General features: G+C 45.6%; 1 protein-coding gene across 1 annotated transcript in view; it reads right to left on the bottom strand.

The window, feature by feature from the left end:
- ZFHX3 (zinc finger homeobox 3) overlaps window positions 1-18,237 on the bottom strand; it is a 71,280-nt gene that overhangs the window by 14,274 nt on the left and 38,769 nt on the right. Inside the window, exons 4-6 of the mRNA XM_018562898.1 lie at window positions 7,745-7,852; window positions 6,530-6,648; window positions 6,189-6,389 (exon numbers count right to left, since the gene is read on the bottom strand). Coding sequence (XP_018418400.1) covers window positions 6,189-6,389; window positions 6,530-6,648; window positions 7,745-7,852 — 428 coding nt within the window. The remainder of the gene's footprint in view (window positions 1-6,188; window positions 6,390-6,529; window positions 6,649-7,744; window positions 7,853-18,237) is intronic.

The following is an 18,237-nucleotide window of genomic DNA, read 5'->3' as shown; positions in this document are numbered from 1 at the left end:
CCTGTAATAGAGTAACAACACTGTTCATTCTAAAAGTGAAATTGTGAAGCAACAAGGTCCCAGTTTCCAGCAATGTGTATTTGCTTAACAGAGATGTAATGACTGAATGTTTATCAAACTGCCTTTAATTTATAAAATACTAAATGTTTCCATCCTTTGTTCAGTCTTAGTGCTGCTGACTGATCACATGCAGCCACTTCCTGTCTAGATTCACTTCTGCAAGGACTACATGCCATTTCTAAGCACAGGTTCCCAAATGGAAACTCAATCTCTATCGGAAGCCATTGCCACAGAGAGTGACAATGCCGGAGCACAATTAGGAGACAGGGAGAGTGTGTTGTCACCTTAACAGGAAGTGCTTAAACAAAGACCTTGATGGTAGGATCGCCAGGTATTATTTTAATGAAAGTTGCAGATTTAAAAACACTGACAATTACGTTTGAAACATTGAAATGTTAAAGCTGATATGAGACTTTAATGACTAGGTTTACATCTAATTTACTGATTATAGAAGCTATATTAAATGTGATTCCCCCCACCCTAAATGATGTTTGGCAGTATTATGAAAAGCATCTATTGCTGTATTTAATTAATATTACATGTACATTTGTAACCCGTGTTTTGTGCAATGACATAATCAAACAAGGGGGAAACAAAGGCTTCGTGTCTGATCTTCTTCAGTGCGAGGACATTACAGAAAGAGACAGACACGATCACAAGCATGGATGCACTCTCATTTAAAGGCAAGGGGAGGGAATACGTCTCTGCTAAATCCCCGCAACCCGGCGAGAGCAAAGCTCTGCGCGGAGTCTCCGAGAATTCCAAGCTCCACAAGACAGCTCTATAATTGTTTTCATACACTTTAATTAGAAAAGCTCGCCTGGCCTTGAATAATAAGAGAAAGACTTCTGTACTTGAAAGGTTGAAGTCAATCAAGTGTGAATGACGGCAGACGAGGAGGTGAGCCGGAGACGTTGTCTACTCTCCACTTTAATCATCTCTCCTGATTGGAATTCTGGCAGGTTTTGAGAGGTCTAATGTGTCTGCTACCTTTTCTGTGCCTCGCCTCTTAAAATGCCTCCCGCATCAAATTTCCAGTGATATTACACAACCCAGCAAACAATGGCGCTAATATCCAATCTCCATGTAGGGAACCGACCCTTAAAGTGCACTAACAAAGAAAACGCACACCTGGAAAGAAGATGGAGGTGTGTGAAAAATCTGTCAAACTGTACTTTGCTTTACAGGTGGACAAGCCCTCAGCCCACAAGTGCATATACTGTATATTTGTATAACATGGGAAACCTTCAGCCACCAATCTCTGCTATATAGCTACTGTGCAAAAATGTCAACCCTGCTGAAGATTTTGATAGACAACCCCCCAATCCCACCTACTTTACAGGATACACTGCTAATATTTTTGGGTACATCAATGTAAATTTTGGAGTCAGCCATCACAGTATAAATACACTTTAGTTGACTCCCGATACTTATCTTATTCTCTTTGCTGCTATTTCTATCAATTCACTGGTTGACAAAAAAAACTTGCCCTTGGGAAATCCTTAACCAAGCTTTTTTTTTAAGCTGGCCACACACACACACACACACACACACACACACACCTATAGATTATGGTCAGATGGAAAAAGTGCAACAGATTCCTCCATCTACTCTAAACTGTGTAGATGGAGGCATCTCGCCCTGGGCCAAGCTTCAGTAATCTTGCTAGTCGGCCCTGCTGGCTCTCAATACCTGAACAATGCCAGAATCCTATCAGATTGTTCGTGTTTTGAGAGCCAGCAAGGCCGACTAGCAAGATACCATCCACACAGTGTAGCGTAGATGGAGGAATCTGTTGCACTTTTTTCATCTGACCATAGAAAATCTGCAGATAATCTATAGGTGTATGGCCAGCTTTATACTAACTTTGGCCCATCTTTCACCCGTGAGGGGAGTATGACCTCACACTCTTTCTGGGGAGTATAGATCAGCCGAAATCTCACAAAAAAGATGATCCTGCAAAGCACTGCAGTGTCTTCTCACAGGATTTCACCTGCTCTGCATCCCCCACAACTCTTCCTGCAAGGACAGCGACATCGTGCCCAGAGATAAGGACGGTATGAAAAGTATAAATCTAACACTTTTATTGAAGGGTACATTCTCCACCTAACGGTAAGTGATTTATGTGAGGGGTCAGGGGGAATTTGAGCAGAGCTTGCATTTCACTGCAAAGTCCCCTTTTAATTATACCATTGAAAGTGTTCTTGCTATAGCTCTTTGATTGCAAAAAGATACCTGTTGAGCCTGCCAGAAATCCAGTGATGTCCTGTGACTCTTCAGTGCTACCTCAACATTTAGCAGCCTGTCCAGTTTTCCTCTGTGGACTACTGAATATCCATCTTCCACATATGCTATGGTGAGGTCATGTAATCCTAAAAAGTGGCCAACAATTTTCCACCCTGGCTACTTGGTCAAAAGTCTGTTTTTCAGGTGGTCCCAGCAGGGTCACCCCCATATATAGAATTTTAACCAATTCAGCAGGAAATGGACAACATTTGATCAGTGAATGACCAGCTCAATACTTCCTGTCCTAGAGTGACAACACTCCTCCTCCATACATCGGGTAAAGTGAGTGTGGTCACCCTAGAACAAAAAGGAAGTCACTGGCAGGATCACCAGGTGAAAATAAAGGGAACAAAATTCTAATGCAGCCATAAGATCTAAGGAATGGCAAGCTGCATACAATTATATTTTTGTTGTATGGTTTGGATACATTTTTAACCCACGTGTTCTCCTTACTAGTATAGCATGGCTTGTCTCCACTGTCAGAGAAGAAGATGGATCCTCAAGCACTGTACTGTGGAAATGTCAGAACTAAAAGACAGAAATGCAATGTGGCCTATAGCCAACCATAATGAGCATCACTGCACATGATCAGAGCCTGACAATGAAGTACAGTGGGTGGACAGATTAAAGGAAACATCACACATAAAAGTAGTTTAATTTTAAAAGAAGCTAAATTACAATTACAGAGCTGCAAAGATATCAATTAGCACTATGTGTCACTTATGTAAGAGCCACCCTATATACGATATAATAGGCAACATTTCATCACGGTGATAATTGACGTATACCTCTAAATGGCACGCTGGGTGGAGTGCGTTTCTTTTATGTAAAGACCAAATATGAATTTACTACAATCTGTTTAGTTAAAAAGGGAAGGGAAAAAAAAAAAAGATAGGTGTGTCACTGTGTCACTTGGTTAGGACAGTTTTTTTGGCAACAAGGTGTACCGAACAGAAATCCTGAGAGTCCAAGTAGTTGTTACCCGTTACGCAGACAGTTGAAAAGCGCAAAAAACAATTTAAACACTTAAAAGGGGAACATTTTTCAAAATTAAAAAAACGTCAACAGCAATAAAACAGATTGGTAACAAAGGTTTACAGGTGGGCACAGGCTGACAGGAAGGGTCCTAAATACTCCAAAGCTACTGAAATGCCCCAAATTGTGCCGGTCTTGACTTTGAAGGGGCGGGATAACGCCTTATTAGGCCAGTGGTTTGAACATTATTTATGACGTTTGCAAACTTGACTATTCAAAATGTTCCTTTACGGTTCATTCATAAATCGGCACCTTGTCCATTAACATTCATTTTAATAGCGCCCATTGTACTATTACAGCAGAGGGCAAAGAACCGGCACTGTAGCGTACCACAACGCACATGCGATTCACTGTGGTGTTCAAGGGTCAAACTTTTTTAGTTCAATGCAGTATGCTGCCAGGCTATTCAAAATGAACGGTCTGCCCTAACCTACAATAGCATGTTGTGTTAATGCAGCACATAGTCTGGACTCTTACAGCAGAACATCAGGGTTCCAATCAGTCCTATCTGCACAGTGTGACCGCTCCATACACAGGTATGTTGTTGTGCAATTTGTCTGTACTCTTCTGCATTGTGCGACAATCTCTCGCCCAGTATAGCCGCATAAGTGAGACCGCTGTGCTCCTCTACACGGACAGCACGCAGCGTAAATAATCACACTCGTCCTGCGTACGCACAGTATGGGTCCTGCACTACGCAGCTGCCTGGCCAAATATGTAAATGACATCATTAAGGAGCACACTGCACCGCTTGCTGCATCCACTGATCTCTGACACGCGGGTCAGCGATGCAACGTGTCAGCTGCCTCTCCTCTGGCTGCCCATCACACAGGATAATTACATGCTAATTGTGTGAGGAGGCCCAGCTGACAGTGCATGGCCACGTTTTCAGAGGCTGTTTACACCATGCTGAGGTCTGAGAGGTGGATGCAGGACTCGCTGGGCCTTTCCTATAACCCAACTACTTCTCAATGCATATTGCAAGGAGGAAAAAGGGAATAGAAGAATATAAAAGGGGAAGGTGGAGAAAGCTAAGGACACAGACAAAGGAAAGAGGTCAAGGGGGGGAAAAAAAACCTCCTGACTGTCAGCGAGGTCCAAGATGCAAATCCCACTCACAGACAGACTGCATATTTCCATTACAAAGAGCGCAAAAGGTTGGAGAGAGAAACTCGTTAGCAATGGGAGGATATTAAGGTCACTTTGAATTTACACCATCTAATTGGCAAACATGAGCCAAGCGCTTCCACTCAAAGTGCTGGCAATTGTGTGCAAACGACAGCGGGGACACGACACCAAAAGGAGGACGGGAAGAGAAAGGGTCGAAAGGCACGTTTCACATTGAAGTGCAGTAAACGGCCGGAGGCAATGCTGTCAGGGAAGCCGCGGGGCTGCCTGCGACAAGGCGTGATTGTAGCACGTTCAGGGTCCACGGTCAGGGCAGCGAAGTGACCGCGCGTCGCGAGTTACGGGAGGACAGAGAGCATGTGAACAGTGGTGCAGGATATGGAGCAGAAGCAAAGCCCGGGTTGCTGTGGTAACAGACTTGACACAGGGCAGGTTGCAGGGAGCTGTCTGAGTTATTATTAGGGACATTACGTGAATGTGAGCTGGGCATGCGCACCACTCCACCATGAGCATCGCCACTGATTTCAGGGATGGACTCTCCTCCGCAGTGTCAGATCACCTTCTCTTTTTTCAGGCAGGCCTTTGTCAATGTGAAAAAAAAATCTGCATTAAAAACTACTAGTCATGTGGCTCCAACTTTCATCCTCTAGGGCATCTAAGCACACAGAACATTAGTCAAATGCCTATCATTGGCAGGAGCACTACTGAATCTGAGCTTGCCATCTCTATTTGCTTCTAAAAGCATACCCGTGCCCCTTCCTCAGCAGCACATACCCCCTTTCCTGTGCTCCCTGAAATTTAGCCACCAAGGAAGTATAAAATATACCCAGTTATGGAGGATCATCTGACAGCGCTGGGCCAATCATCAGTGCTGTCACATATTCCTCTAAACCCCTTGTATGGGTGGGAAGAGCCCTCAGCCCTGTGTAAGCAAATCAGAGTTTACACAGCGAAGGGAATGTATGTGCTGCTGAAGAGGACAGGTTGACATTAAGCCAGCCACTTACTGGTCCAGTCATTCCTTTACAAAAGTCCTCCGTTCACTAGATACCCCCACTGTACTTCTCATGGGCTACAAAGCGTAAGGCCTGGATTACCTCTTCATGTGAAATGGAAGAACTATAGGGAATATCAACTAGAAGGACTTCCAACCAGTATATGTTCACAGGCTGCAGGAGTCATCACATACAATGGCCGGTAATCGATCATATTGAATGATCACGTCTCTGTGCGTTTGGCTGCCGTAACTAGAAACAATGTCCCTACTATACTTCAACACTGAATATGGCTGATAGGGTATGCTGGGACAATGTAGTTCAACCGAAGGCAAGTAATTCCAAGCCTAATGGATTCTGATATTATACTATGGTTATGTTGGGAATGTAACACACAGAATCACATTGGATGGAAGGGGAAGGCAGTCATAATGTGGAGGCAACAGCACAGCTGCCATTGCTGGGTGGTGGTCTCTTCTACGCATGCATGTGCAAAATCTCTATTTATTGCTGTGCAAAGACCGTCCACCATTGTGATACATAATAGACGCAGTGTGACTGTCTTTCCATAGGACTAAATGGGGGAATGCATAGGAAGGAGACGTCCAGCCAGACCTGGCAGGAGTGAAGGCAGGGAGTAGAAGATTATGGTGGGGTGGTCAGTTTAAGAATAACTGTACTAACCGTGATGATGAGTTTGTCCACGCAGTCCGGGGCCACACTGTGCAGGTGAGTGAGGTGCAGCTGTAGGTGGATCTTGTTGTTTAACATGTCCTGACAAAGAGGGCAGCGCAGCATTGGCTGCACAGAGTGCTGCGTCATAGCGTGGACCCGCAGTCTATTGATGTCTGCATTGGTGTACTTGCAGTATGGGCACTGGAAGAGCTGGAGAGACAGGAGAACATTGAAGGGAAAGCATGAGAGCAGGAAGTAGAGAATGAACGAGGTACACAACATACGGAAGATGATGATGAGTGACAACAGGTATAAAAAAAAAAGGTAAGAAGTAGAACAGAGGCTGCTACCTGCTCCCTCTTCTCCTCGGTGGATCTTGGTCTCTTAGGGGGAGGCTCACCGCTGGCATTGGAGGACAGCTTGGCAGGTAGTGAATCAGGTGGATCCCGCTCAGGCGGAACAGAAGGCACTGTGACAAAAATAACAATGAACAATAAGAGTTTTGCAACACAATCAACACTTCCAGATTCTGCTTTCATCCCGTCCTCTGTCTGATAGAACCCAAATTTAAGACTACTAAAACTAGACCATATCAACTATACACTTCAGGCAGATATAAAAAAAGACACATCAATGCAGCTTCATATTCATTACTAATTTTTGTTTTATGTACCCGAATCTAAATTTGTATTAGCACCTTGCAGTACCTGTACAGCAGAGCTTAGACTGGGAAAGGAAGCAGCATAAAAGGTGACAGTTGTGCTGCAGTGCTCATAAGGGACATGGAGGAGAGGGCAGAGAACTGAGTTCATCATTCTGTTTTATCTCTTCACTGGCCAGTCACAGAGAGATGCCGGGGAGGAGACCTGTAAATGTTACTTTAATGCAATAAAGAACAAAAATCAGGTCTCCTGCCTTACCAGACAGGGCTGTTCTCGGTGACAGGGCTGTACAAAACTCAAGACTGTGTGGACAGAAATACAAATCCTTTGGCAGGTATAGTATTTCACTTGTGTATTTTTACAGTTTACCCGGAGTTCAGAAAATGCTGCAGCAGCAGCGTGTGTGTGTGTGTGTGTGTGTGTGTGTGTGTGTGTGCCCGTGCCTTTGTGACTTCTTTATAACATTTTGTTTCCCAAAAATCATCAGCCAGTCCAAACATCTTCCCCTCCCCTTCAGCAGAGATCACAAAAACCAAAGTAGAGAGCTTGAGGAATGTTCCAGAACTGAAGAGAGCCTGCAGCTCCATTTACTCCAGCCATGGTAAGTAAAGCAGCCCCTGATGACACTCTATTGATTATCGCTGCAAGACTTCACTTTTTTTGCTTTAACAATATTTGTTTCTTTTTAAACAAATGATAACGATCAATTAAATAACTGATGTTTACTTATGCCTTAAAAACCAAACCCTGCCCCCGTGTATTGTCTCTTATTAAACATTTACGTGGGGGCAGCCATATTGGCTCATTACATTTTCTAGCTCTTCTTCCTGCTTAGATGTACAGCACTCTGCTGTCCCTTTAAAACAGATGATGGTGATACTGGCTGGCCATATGGTACTGTACCTGTTCCCCTATTAGTGTCTTTTGCCCCCTCCGGCTCCTGGTCTTTCGGCACCTCGGCTGGGTCAGCATCTGCATCACAGGCTCCTTCCGGATCCTCTGCCGGTTCTTCTGAAATAATAAATACATGCGATTGAGCAGCCGCTTGGGGAAGGGAGGCTTGTATATTAGGGCACAAAACAGTATCCGATGGAAGCAAAAACACATGATAAGTTCTGTCTTAGAACAAAGTACAAGCGTCAAGAACATGCAGGCCAGTGGTCAGCTTTGATCAAGGTAGTCTGAACAATACGGGATGAATCCTGATTGGTAAGGAAAGGGTTACATCTCTGCAATACATGTGCATATCCCTTTAAAGACGCTGCAAGTACAGAAAAAGAACTGCCGATGTGCCAGAAATACAGTGCGATCCCAACTTCCTCTTTGACATGACAACGCTCGGAGGGCAATTTATCAAAACTAGAGCAGACAGAAGCTGATTGGTTACTATGGGCAACTGCTCCAGTTTCTATCTTTCATTCTCAAAGCTTAACTGCACAAACTGAAGAGAGAAGCTGATTGGTTACTAAAAGGGGAGCTTCTCCAGATTCTGTCTGCTCCAGTTTTGATAAATTCCCGCCAGTGTATTCTCGGCTCCGAATTCCTAAAGACGTGTTGTCAGCCCCACCTACGTCATTTCTGATACATTACAAAGAACACAGACCTCTTCTCTCCCCTCCTCGTCACCATCACCCCATCCTGTGCACAGGCAGAGAGCACAGGAAGTTCACAGCCCCAAAAATTTCTGGCAAAAACAAACAGGTAATTTTTTTATTATTACTGGGTCTCTATGCTTCAATATGCAATGCAGGTGGGAGGAGTGTGCAGTACATAGCTTCCTGAAAACAAGAAGCTGTGGTAATGCCCCCATGACTGAAATACCTGAAATCCAATGGATTAGAGGGGAACAAGCTAGATAATGCTGGATGTCCTCCAGTCAGGAAATGGTGCGGGCTCTGACTTGCTGCAGCTTCTAATGCACATTGTGAAAAGCTTGCAGTGATATCAGAGGAAGCCAAATTTGTCCCCAGAGTTCTTCAACGAGCCATGCAGCAGAGAACTAGAAGTGTGAAACAGTGCGTGTTCCTAGTTCTTACACCCGCTGTCAATCACTCATTGGCTATTGTCAAGTTGATGCTGGCAATAAATGATGATGCTGCTGAACTTGGGTCGGGGCATATAAGCTTCTGGTCATGAAAGGGTTAAAGATGGCGCAGCAAACCCTCGGTGTCATACTGGAGGCATGACGGCGACAGAATGGATCACGGCTTGTCATATAATGACAAATATATTCATCTCCCCCGACTCGCCAACGAATATACAGAGCAGCTCACATATGACACTTCCATAAAGCGGCACCCCGTACTGGAAGGCAGTTCTGAATACGCATTGTTCCTAACAAGGACCGTCGTGTCGGGGAAAGGAAAAAAGGAGATTCATGGCAGAAGTAAAAAGACAGGAAGGATAGTCGGCTTTCTTTTCATGCTCTTTCCAGGAGAACATAGCGCAGCTCCAAATTAGCAGGGGGGGGCTCTCTTTATTGTGCCGAGCATTGATTGCTCTGGCGGCCCGAGCTGCAGTACCACTTGTGACCTAGAGGTGTCATCCTTAGCAAAGGGAGGCCGAGCACAGAAGACGGATAGGAACTGAGGACTGGGCAGAGGCTAAATGACTTCCTAGTTCAGAGTATGTGATGAAGAGGAAGCTACACAATTCATCCCGCTATAAAATAGATTTACGGAGAGATCCTCCAGTTCCTCCGAGCATTCCCGCTGCTATGTATTATAAAACAGGGAAAAAATGGCTTGTTTTCTGACAATTATGAGGCCTTGCAGCGCTGACATCTTTGCTGCAATTCCCAGCAAGGAGATCTTTTTTCCCCCCTCTGCTTGCACTTGTATGACCTGTATACAAAACTGGAGCAGCCAGAACAAGGACTGTGTGTGTGTGTGTGTGTATGTATGTATGTATGTATGTATGTATGTATGTATTACATTGTATATCACATCAAAACTGAGTAAGTCAGCGGTAGAAGCAACATTTAACATCTTGGGGCTACACAGGGTCCCCTTCATTTGGCAGACAGTGTATATTAATACTAGGGACAATAATACTTTGTTTTTAGATGCCATGCTTGTCGTTTTGTTTGACACTCCAAATTGCAAACATGATTTTACATTTTTTTTTGCATGTTTAAAAGATAGGACTTACAAAAATAAAACAAGAGTGGTACCTCGCAGTCGCCATTCACACCTGAAGCGCTGCGGCTGCCGTGCGACAAAGGGAATCTCATTATTTCCTATGAGGCCCATTCACACCAGTGCGTTGTGCTGCAGCGTGACTTTCAAAAACGTGCTTCACGATACGTTTTTAGCCCCATAGACATTAAAAGGGAGCACATGCAAAATGCCTGCAACGTGAATTTTCATGCACCTTGGCACGCAACAACAAGCCGCCGCCCCCTAGCAACATACACTTCACTATTTATTGGTGAAGTATAAAACAAATGCATGAAATATGCAACAAAGAACACATGAAGATGCACAAGTGTGCACGAGAGTAACGGTAATGCAGAATGTTATACTTGTACTTCTCTCACCCCCTTTTTTTTTTTTTTACAAAAACACGCGATGAGGTCACGTGAAAAGAACCCAGAAAATTACCAGCATTGAGACTGAATCGATCTTTATTTAACAAGCAAATAGAAAATCCATAGAAAAAGAAATGCGGTAAAAACCGCGTCCATCAACTGAACGCTCTAAGAAACAAATTTAGGAAGTGACTGTGGAGACCAGAAGGATTCCAGATTGCCCTACTTGTTTTGCGGGCGAGCCTCGGTGCCGTGCGCGGCTTGTTGTAAGCGGCGGCAGAGGCAAATTTTGTGTGGCAGTTCCTAGCAGAGCGTGAAGCTATTATGTCCTGTCATGGTGAGAATGAATCTCTCGCTCCCTCAAACATATCTACAAGCCATCCACATAATAACACGGGTACAGCAAATCAATACGTGTATGCCATCATATGTGTCAATAGGACCTGGAAAAATAGCATTCGCTCTGGCTGCTGTCAAACCGGCGTAAAAACACACCAGCGACGCATGGGCCGCCTGGACAAACACTGCTTGGCTTTTAACATGCGACGCCCACGGACTTTCCATTCTCCAATCTCGATGCAAGTTTATATAAAAATGTCCATTTAAAACCCCTATGGGATAGTACGCCTCCCGATGAAAAAGAACATAAATATTAGGATTCGCAGAGGAGCGCGACGACTGTGTAAACGCATGAGGCTGCACGCTGCGTGTTTATAAAAGGTCGTGGATCTCCGAGGTGGTATCCTCAATCTAATCCGGCAGATGCATTCTACCGTCTGCTACAACAAAACTTACTGTACAATCTACCAAAACTCTAACACGAGGACACATCTGCACAATACATTCAATCTGTATCCAATCAGGCCGGCCCTTGCACTACATAGAATGGAGATTGTGCAGTATAGAGTCAGCTTTGGCCTTGCCAACAGTTATGCAATTTGAAGGTCTATATGTCTGCATCGGTTAGGACGCTCCTTGCGTGTCTACACACACATTACAAGCTGAGCAACTTCAAGCTCATAGACCGGTAGATTGGCCCTTGTTGGTAAATCTACAGTCAGATGGTAACGTGTTGCACAGGAATTGCACAGCTTGTACTATGTGTGGTCAATGTAATTAAACAAATTTCAGATTGTCGCTCTAAAAATGGTTTTTTGTACATTATATGTGTGTGCTAAAGTTACATGAAACCACACTGTGCCTTGTCCTTCACCCGCAGAGTTGAAGCAATTTAGATATGGGTGAGATTCAGGCAAAGGTGGGGTAACCTGTGGCAGTGCACGTCCATGTCTCTGCATGCGCTAGTCCCTTGCTATAGTCCCCGCACGTCCATGTCTCTGCATGCGCTAGTCCCTTGCTATAGTCCCCGCACGTCCATGTCTCTGCATGCGCTAGTCCCTTGCTATAGTCCCCGTGCTGTATGTGGCCGCCCCACATTCCTCTCCACGTTTGCTGGTAGAGGAATCCTAGAGACTCATACCCACACACAGCAGACTACAAGAGGTTTGGCTTTCTTGAGTTGTCTCTGGCCTTCAATCAATCTGCCACACATATGGTGCATTCAGTACGGTGTATAATCCATATGCAAATTGCCTTCCGCATTGATCCGGTATTAATTTTCAATTAGGGAGCTCACAAGGGGTCTGACCAGGTCAATAAGAGAAGCAGCAGACAAGTTGAGAACTAGCAAGATTCCTGGGGACTTGGCTCTGGCCATGGCAGACAGAGCTCCTACCTCACCGCAAATCCCAGGGCCGGGCCCTCCAGTAGCACCTGCTGCCGTCTATCACGACACCCGTCTACCGCCAACACGTGGCAGCCACCCGCCACCTTCTCTACTGGACTGGCAGGACACAGGACCTTCCCAAGAGCCAAAACTGACAACGATGCAATACTGGGAGTGTAGAAAAACTAGACTCTGTACTTCAAGAGCTGCGGAAGAACATGTTTCTGCCTAAAGAGAACTGGATCCTCAGGAGCAAATTCAGGGAACAAGTGAAGTCATGCTATCCAGCGAACACTGCAATAATGCAACATTTTAAAAACAAAACACTACTTCCACCGCGCCAAGCTTGCTCCCGTGATGGACTACAATCTTAACACAAACTAGTTGTCAATCACTGGAGCCTTTTTTTTAATCCGATTAATCGAACTTAATAATCGGCCAACTAATCGATTATGAAAATAATAGTTAGCTGCAGCTCTACACACAGGGCACAAAACCCTGTTCAGAGCTTCATCTTTTTATCCAGGACTGCTGTGCTGCACCAGTCCAACCCACTTCCTTATGTCTGTGACCTGGGAATCCCTTTAGGCTATTTTTTGTATGATGGCCAAAATGTTCAAATTTCAAATCAGCACAGTGGTGTAGTGATTAGCGCTTCTGCCTGGTACCGGGGTCTTTGGTTCGAATCCCAGCTGGATCACTATCTGCATGGAGTTTGCATGTTCTCCCTGTGCTTCTGTGGGTTTCCTCCCACACGCCAAAGACATGCTGGAAGGTTAATTGGCTCCTCTCTAAACTGGCCCTGTGTGCATGTGAGATAGGGACCTTAGATTGTAAGCTCCTTGAGGGCCGGGACTGATGCAATACGTAAAGCGATTGTTGGCGCTATATAAATGCCAGTACATGTAATTATAAATAAATACATTTAGTGTTAATAAGCTAAACAACCCAAATGCCACATTATACAATTAGATCTATGCCATGGCACAATGGGGGGAATATACTAAAGCCTGAACAATGCCGGCATCCAATCAGATTGTTCAGGTGTTTTGACAGTCAGCGGGGCCGACTAGCAAGATACTGAAGCTCGGCTGAGTGGGAGATTCCTCCATCCACACAGTGTAGCGTAGATGGAGGAGTGTGTTGCACTTTTTCCATCTGACCATAGAAAATCTGCGGATAAACTACAGGTGTATGGGCAGCTTAAAACTGGAGCAGACAGGGACCTGGAATAGCTGTGCATGGCAACCAATCAGCTTTTATCTTCAAAGGTTACCTAAACAAGCTGAAGATAGAAGCCGATTGGTTGCCATCCTCCAGTTTTAGTAAATTCCCCCAATGTGCATCAGGCCTGACAAAGTGGCGGCAGTTCGAACTACTGAGCGTTTTACAAAGCCACCAATCAAGATTCAGACCTGTCCCAAAACTTGGTTCCGATTGGTGGCTTTATAGTAAACTCCATTTCTCAGCACAGTGACACTTTGGCACATCAGGCCCAATACGCCTGAACTGCACTGCAGCCGCCCATCTGCTAACATATGACCCTCTTCAAGGTCGCAGTGCCCTCCGCTCTGGTCGCGCTGCTTCTACCGCCTTTTCTGATCTGTAAGCTAAACGGCGAGAGCACGGACCAGCTCTCCATACACTAAGCCTAATTGGTCACCGGATAATTGTAATTAGTGCTCTACTCATTAATGAGTAAAATCTTTATTGGCACCATTGATCAGTAGACTTTGTTAGCCATCCCCGCTAACCAATGGCAGGCAGAACAAGCTGGCTTATTGGCATAGCAATTAATGAAATCAATTTCTAGCCAGAAGCTGCCACTTGTTTCAAGCTTGTTAGGAGACGGTGACAGGGCGAACGTCAACTCCATGAGGGACAGGCGAGGCTCCCAGCATGCATTCTGCTTTTACTGCACAGCTGGGCCACTGTGCCCATTCACGGCATGTGCCAACCACTTATGGCAAGCACCACATACGATATGTTGCTATACCACAATACAGACATGAATGACCCTCAAACTGCCTGCATCGTCCATAGCAACTAAATTCAGCTCTTGGTGGTGCAAAAAATAAAAACCGCTTATTTGAAACCAAATCTGTATGGTGCCCTTATGGCTTTGCCTGCCAGGGACCTGTGCGTATGGCATTGCCTGCCAGGGACCTGTGCGTATGGCATTGCCTGCCAGGGACCTGTGCGTATGGCATTGCCTGCCAGGGACCTGTGCGTATGGCATTGCCTGCCAGGGACCTCAAATTTATATTCCTGGGTTGCCACTCACTCATTAAGGCGTATCGAATATGCGCGTTTGTCACGGCATGATGATTTTTGGGTCTACAGAGGCATGACTACCACAAGGTTATGGGACATCAGATGCTATAGAAGGATTGGGACTTATTCTGCTCGCCATAACAGAGGACACGCACACGGCTAAAGCGTTCAGCTTTAACAGAGAGATCAGCGGCTCCGGCGACCATTTCTATTTATTTTGCTTGGAACCCAAGAATAAAAAGCCCTTGGAACAGGCGGTAATTACAGTTTCTCTCCTAACTTGTAACGGCAGATCAATGGTACATTTTAAGATGCATCGATTTACAATTAGCACGGCTTCCCCACTTAAGGCTTTAGGAGAAAATTCACTTTACTGCTCCATACCATGCAATCCGGTAAACGCGGCAGAGTCTGCTCCACGGGCCCCACATGACCAGAACACTGGAAGAACAATCACTGTGCAGGAAATGAGAAGAAATCTCCTAAATGCAAATCCTGAATAAATATTTTTGCGATCAAGAAGGTTGTAACTTGTTACCATCTCTGTCAGAAAAAAGAAAAACCTGCCTGTGCCCCTTTAGAAATATCTCCTCACTTCCTGTCCTGGTGACACCCTTTAATACCCTCATAAAGAGTGCCAGTGGAAGAGTGAGACAAGGCAGAAGTACCCCAATGGGGGGAACCGGGGTTCTATCAAAAGCTCTAGCTCAGCGAAATCTCCAACTACCTCACTTCCAATGCTCAGAAAGACTGGAGCTCTGTACAGTTGCGGTGCACATGCGCATAGCGTTTTCAGAATACTCGTCGAGTTTGCCACCTGCTGAATATTGCTAAAATGCAGCTGAACAGAAGCTCCGTCAGTCTCCGTGTTTTGCAGTCTAACGTCGTCTGGCCGTCTTCGATAGAACATCAGCATGAATACAAACCTGACAGAGCTTCTAACCCTACCCAATTTAGCTGGAGAAATTTAGCCTCCCTTACCGTCCCGCGGATCAAAAGGTTTAGTAGGGCAGATATCCGCTAACTTCCTGTTCTGCTGGCACCAGGGTAAGAAATTAGTGTGGGGGTCACCGGTAGAAGAAAAACTCAGGAAGCTATTAAAAACCCAGACAGATGTTCTAACCTTTCCCCACTCTGCTAAAATATGTCTCTTTCTCCATCACATCCTGTCCCTGAGAAACCCTGTCCCCGGGACAGGAAGTGAGGGAAAATCTCCATCACACACTGTCCCTAAGAAACCCTGTCCCCGGGACAGGAAGCGAGGGAAAATCTCCATCACATACTGTCCCTGAGAAACTCCGTCTCCGGGACAGGAAGCGAGGGAAAATCTCCATCACATACTGTCCCTGAGAAACCCCGTCTCCGGGACAGGAAGTGAGGGAAAATCTCCATCACACACTGTCCCTAAGAAACCCTGTCCCCGGGACAGGAAGCGAGGGAAAATCTCCATCACATACTGTCCCTGAGAAACCCCGTCTCCGGGACAGGAAGCGAGGGAAAATCTCCATCACATCCTTTCCCTGAGAAACTGTGAGACAAGGCAGAAGTACCCCAATGGGGGGAACCGGGGTTCTATCAAAAGCTCTAGCTCAGCGAAATCTCCAACTACCTCACTTCCAATGCTCAGAAAGACTGGAGCTCTGTACAGTTGCGGTGCACATGCGCATAGCGTTTTCAGAATACTCGTCGAGTTTGCCACCTGCTGAATATTGCTAAAATGCAGCTGAACAGAAGCTCCGTCAGTCTCCGTGTTTTGCAGTCTAACGTCGTCTGGCCGTCTTCGATAGAACATCAGCATGAATACAAACCTGACAGAGCTTCTAACCCTACCCAATTTAGCTGGAGAAATTTAGCCTCCCTTACCGTCCCGCGGATCAAAAGGTTTAGTAGGGCAGATATCCGCTAACTTCCTGTTCTGCTGGCACCAGGGTAAGAAATTAGTGTGGGGGTCACCGGTAGAAGAAAAACTCAGGAAGCTATTAAAAACCCAGACAGATGTTCTAACCTTTCCCCACTCTGCTAAAATATGTCTCTTTCTCCATCACATCCTGTCCCTGAGAAACCCTGTCCCCGGGACAGGAAGTGAGGGAAAATCTCCATCACACACTGTCCCTAAGAAACCCTGTCCCCGGGACAGGAAGCGAGGGAAAATCTCCATCACATACTGTCCCTGAGAAACTCCGTCTCCGGGACAGGAAGCGAGGGAAAATCTCCATCACATACTGTCCCTGAGAAACCCCGTCTCCGGGACAGGAAGTGAGGGAAAATCTCCATCACACACTGTCCCTAAGAAACCCTGTCCCCGGGACAGGAAGCGAGGGAAAATCTCCATCACATACTGTCCCTGAGAAACCCCGTCTCCGGGACAGGAAGCGAGGGAAAATCTCCATCACATACTGTCCCGGGGACAGGAAGCGAGGGAAAATCTCCATCACATACTGTCCCTGAGAAACCCTGTCCCCGGGACAGGAAGCGAGGGAAAATCTCCATCACATCCTTTCCCTGAGAAACCCTGTCCCCGGGACAGGAAGTGAGGGAAAATCTCCATCACATACTGTCCCGGGGACAGGAAGCGAGGGAAAATCTCCCCAATTGAGACAGCAGCAGAACTTCTAAGAAGTGGGGGAAACTGAACGGTTGGCCAGGAGTTTCACTTTAAAAATGTTCCTTTAAAGCCGCCATCCTAGAATGTAGTTATTGGTTCCTAGCGAATCTTCAGCCTGCATCCTTTGGAGGGACAGGATACTGGATGCAAGCCGGGGCTACCCGACTGATGCGGACACATTTTCAGTTTTATGCCATGTGCTACTTTTGATGAAAAAAAACCAAAACAAAAACCTTAAAAATGGCTCACAATGCAGGTTGCTGGTAAAACACGCGGCATCCTGAAAAATAAAAATGAACGATGGATTGGCAAAAAAAAAATGGAAAAAAAATCTTAGTAAATATAGAACGAAAAAAAAAATCTGTCAGGTTATTAATAGTGCCGTGCACACGTCCTTCAAACAAAAGGATGAGGTGAAAATTCCAAGCGAGTGAATGCACTTTGCTCCGTTTCATAGAAGCAAATGGATTTGGTGCTTTTTATACATTAATCAATCAATATTACTGGCCGTACATGAGCGGCACAGCCAAGATAGGAGTGACCTCCCAGGCAGACAGGACACTTTAATGCTTAGAAGACAGCTCAGAGCTTAGCAACTTCACGAATATGTTTGTGCCTGATTAGCCCTGGAAGGCAGCGGCTGTGAGCAATGCACTAAATATGACAAGGTTAGTCGTTTTCAATTTGCGCAGGGAGACGAAATGAATGACTGAGGGGTGGGGGGAGAATAGAAAGGGGGGGGGGGCACAACATTATCCCGCTTTCACATGAGGCGAACCGATCTGCATTCTTACATACTGATGGAGCCTATAGACTAAATGAAGCGGACCTGTCCACTAGGCACAGCACTGGGAACCATATTGTGGAAGGAACCTGCATTTGCTTTAAAGCTGAACTCGGGGCACGAAAACATTCATTTAAATATATTCCTTAATAGCTGCAAAGGATATAGATCTACTTTGTGTGCACAAAATGTTTTTGAAAATGCGGATATTACCATTTAAAGAGTAGCAGTGACATCATCACTGTGCTATACATAGCCTGTGCAGAGAGCAGAGCTGTAGGAGGGACCCAGCAGGCCCCACCCACTACAGAAGGGGGCGGAGACCAGACCAGTCACTCTGCACAATGGGAGAGAGCAGCAGTGACCGGTCTTTATTACAGGCATCTCGTGATTCCATACTGAAAAGCCAGGAAGAGGACTCCTTATTCAGCTTTACAGATTTCCATCTCATCTTCCTTGCCGATTGCACAATTAAACA

This window comes from Nanorana parkeri, unplaced genomic scaffold (assembly GCF_000935625.1).
Source record: "Nanorana parkeri isolate BGI_ZX_2015 unplaced genomic scaffold, ASM93562v1 scaffold610, whole genome shotgun sequence".
NCBI lineage: Eukaryota > Metazoa > Chordata > Amphibia > Anura > Dicroglossidae > Nanorana > Nanorana parkeri.
This window is presented reverse-complemented; position numbering and strand designations above follow the sequence as displayed.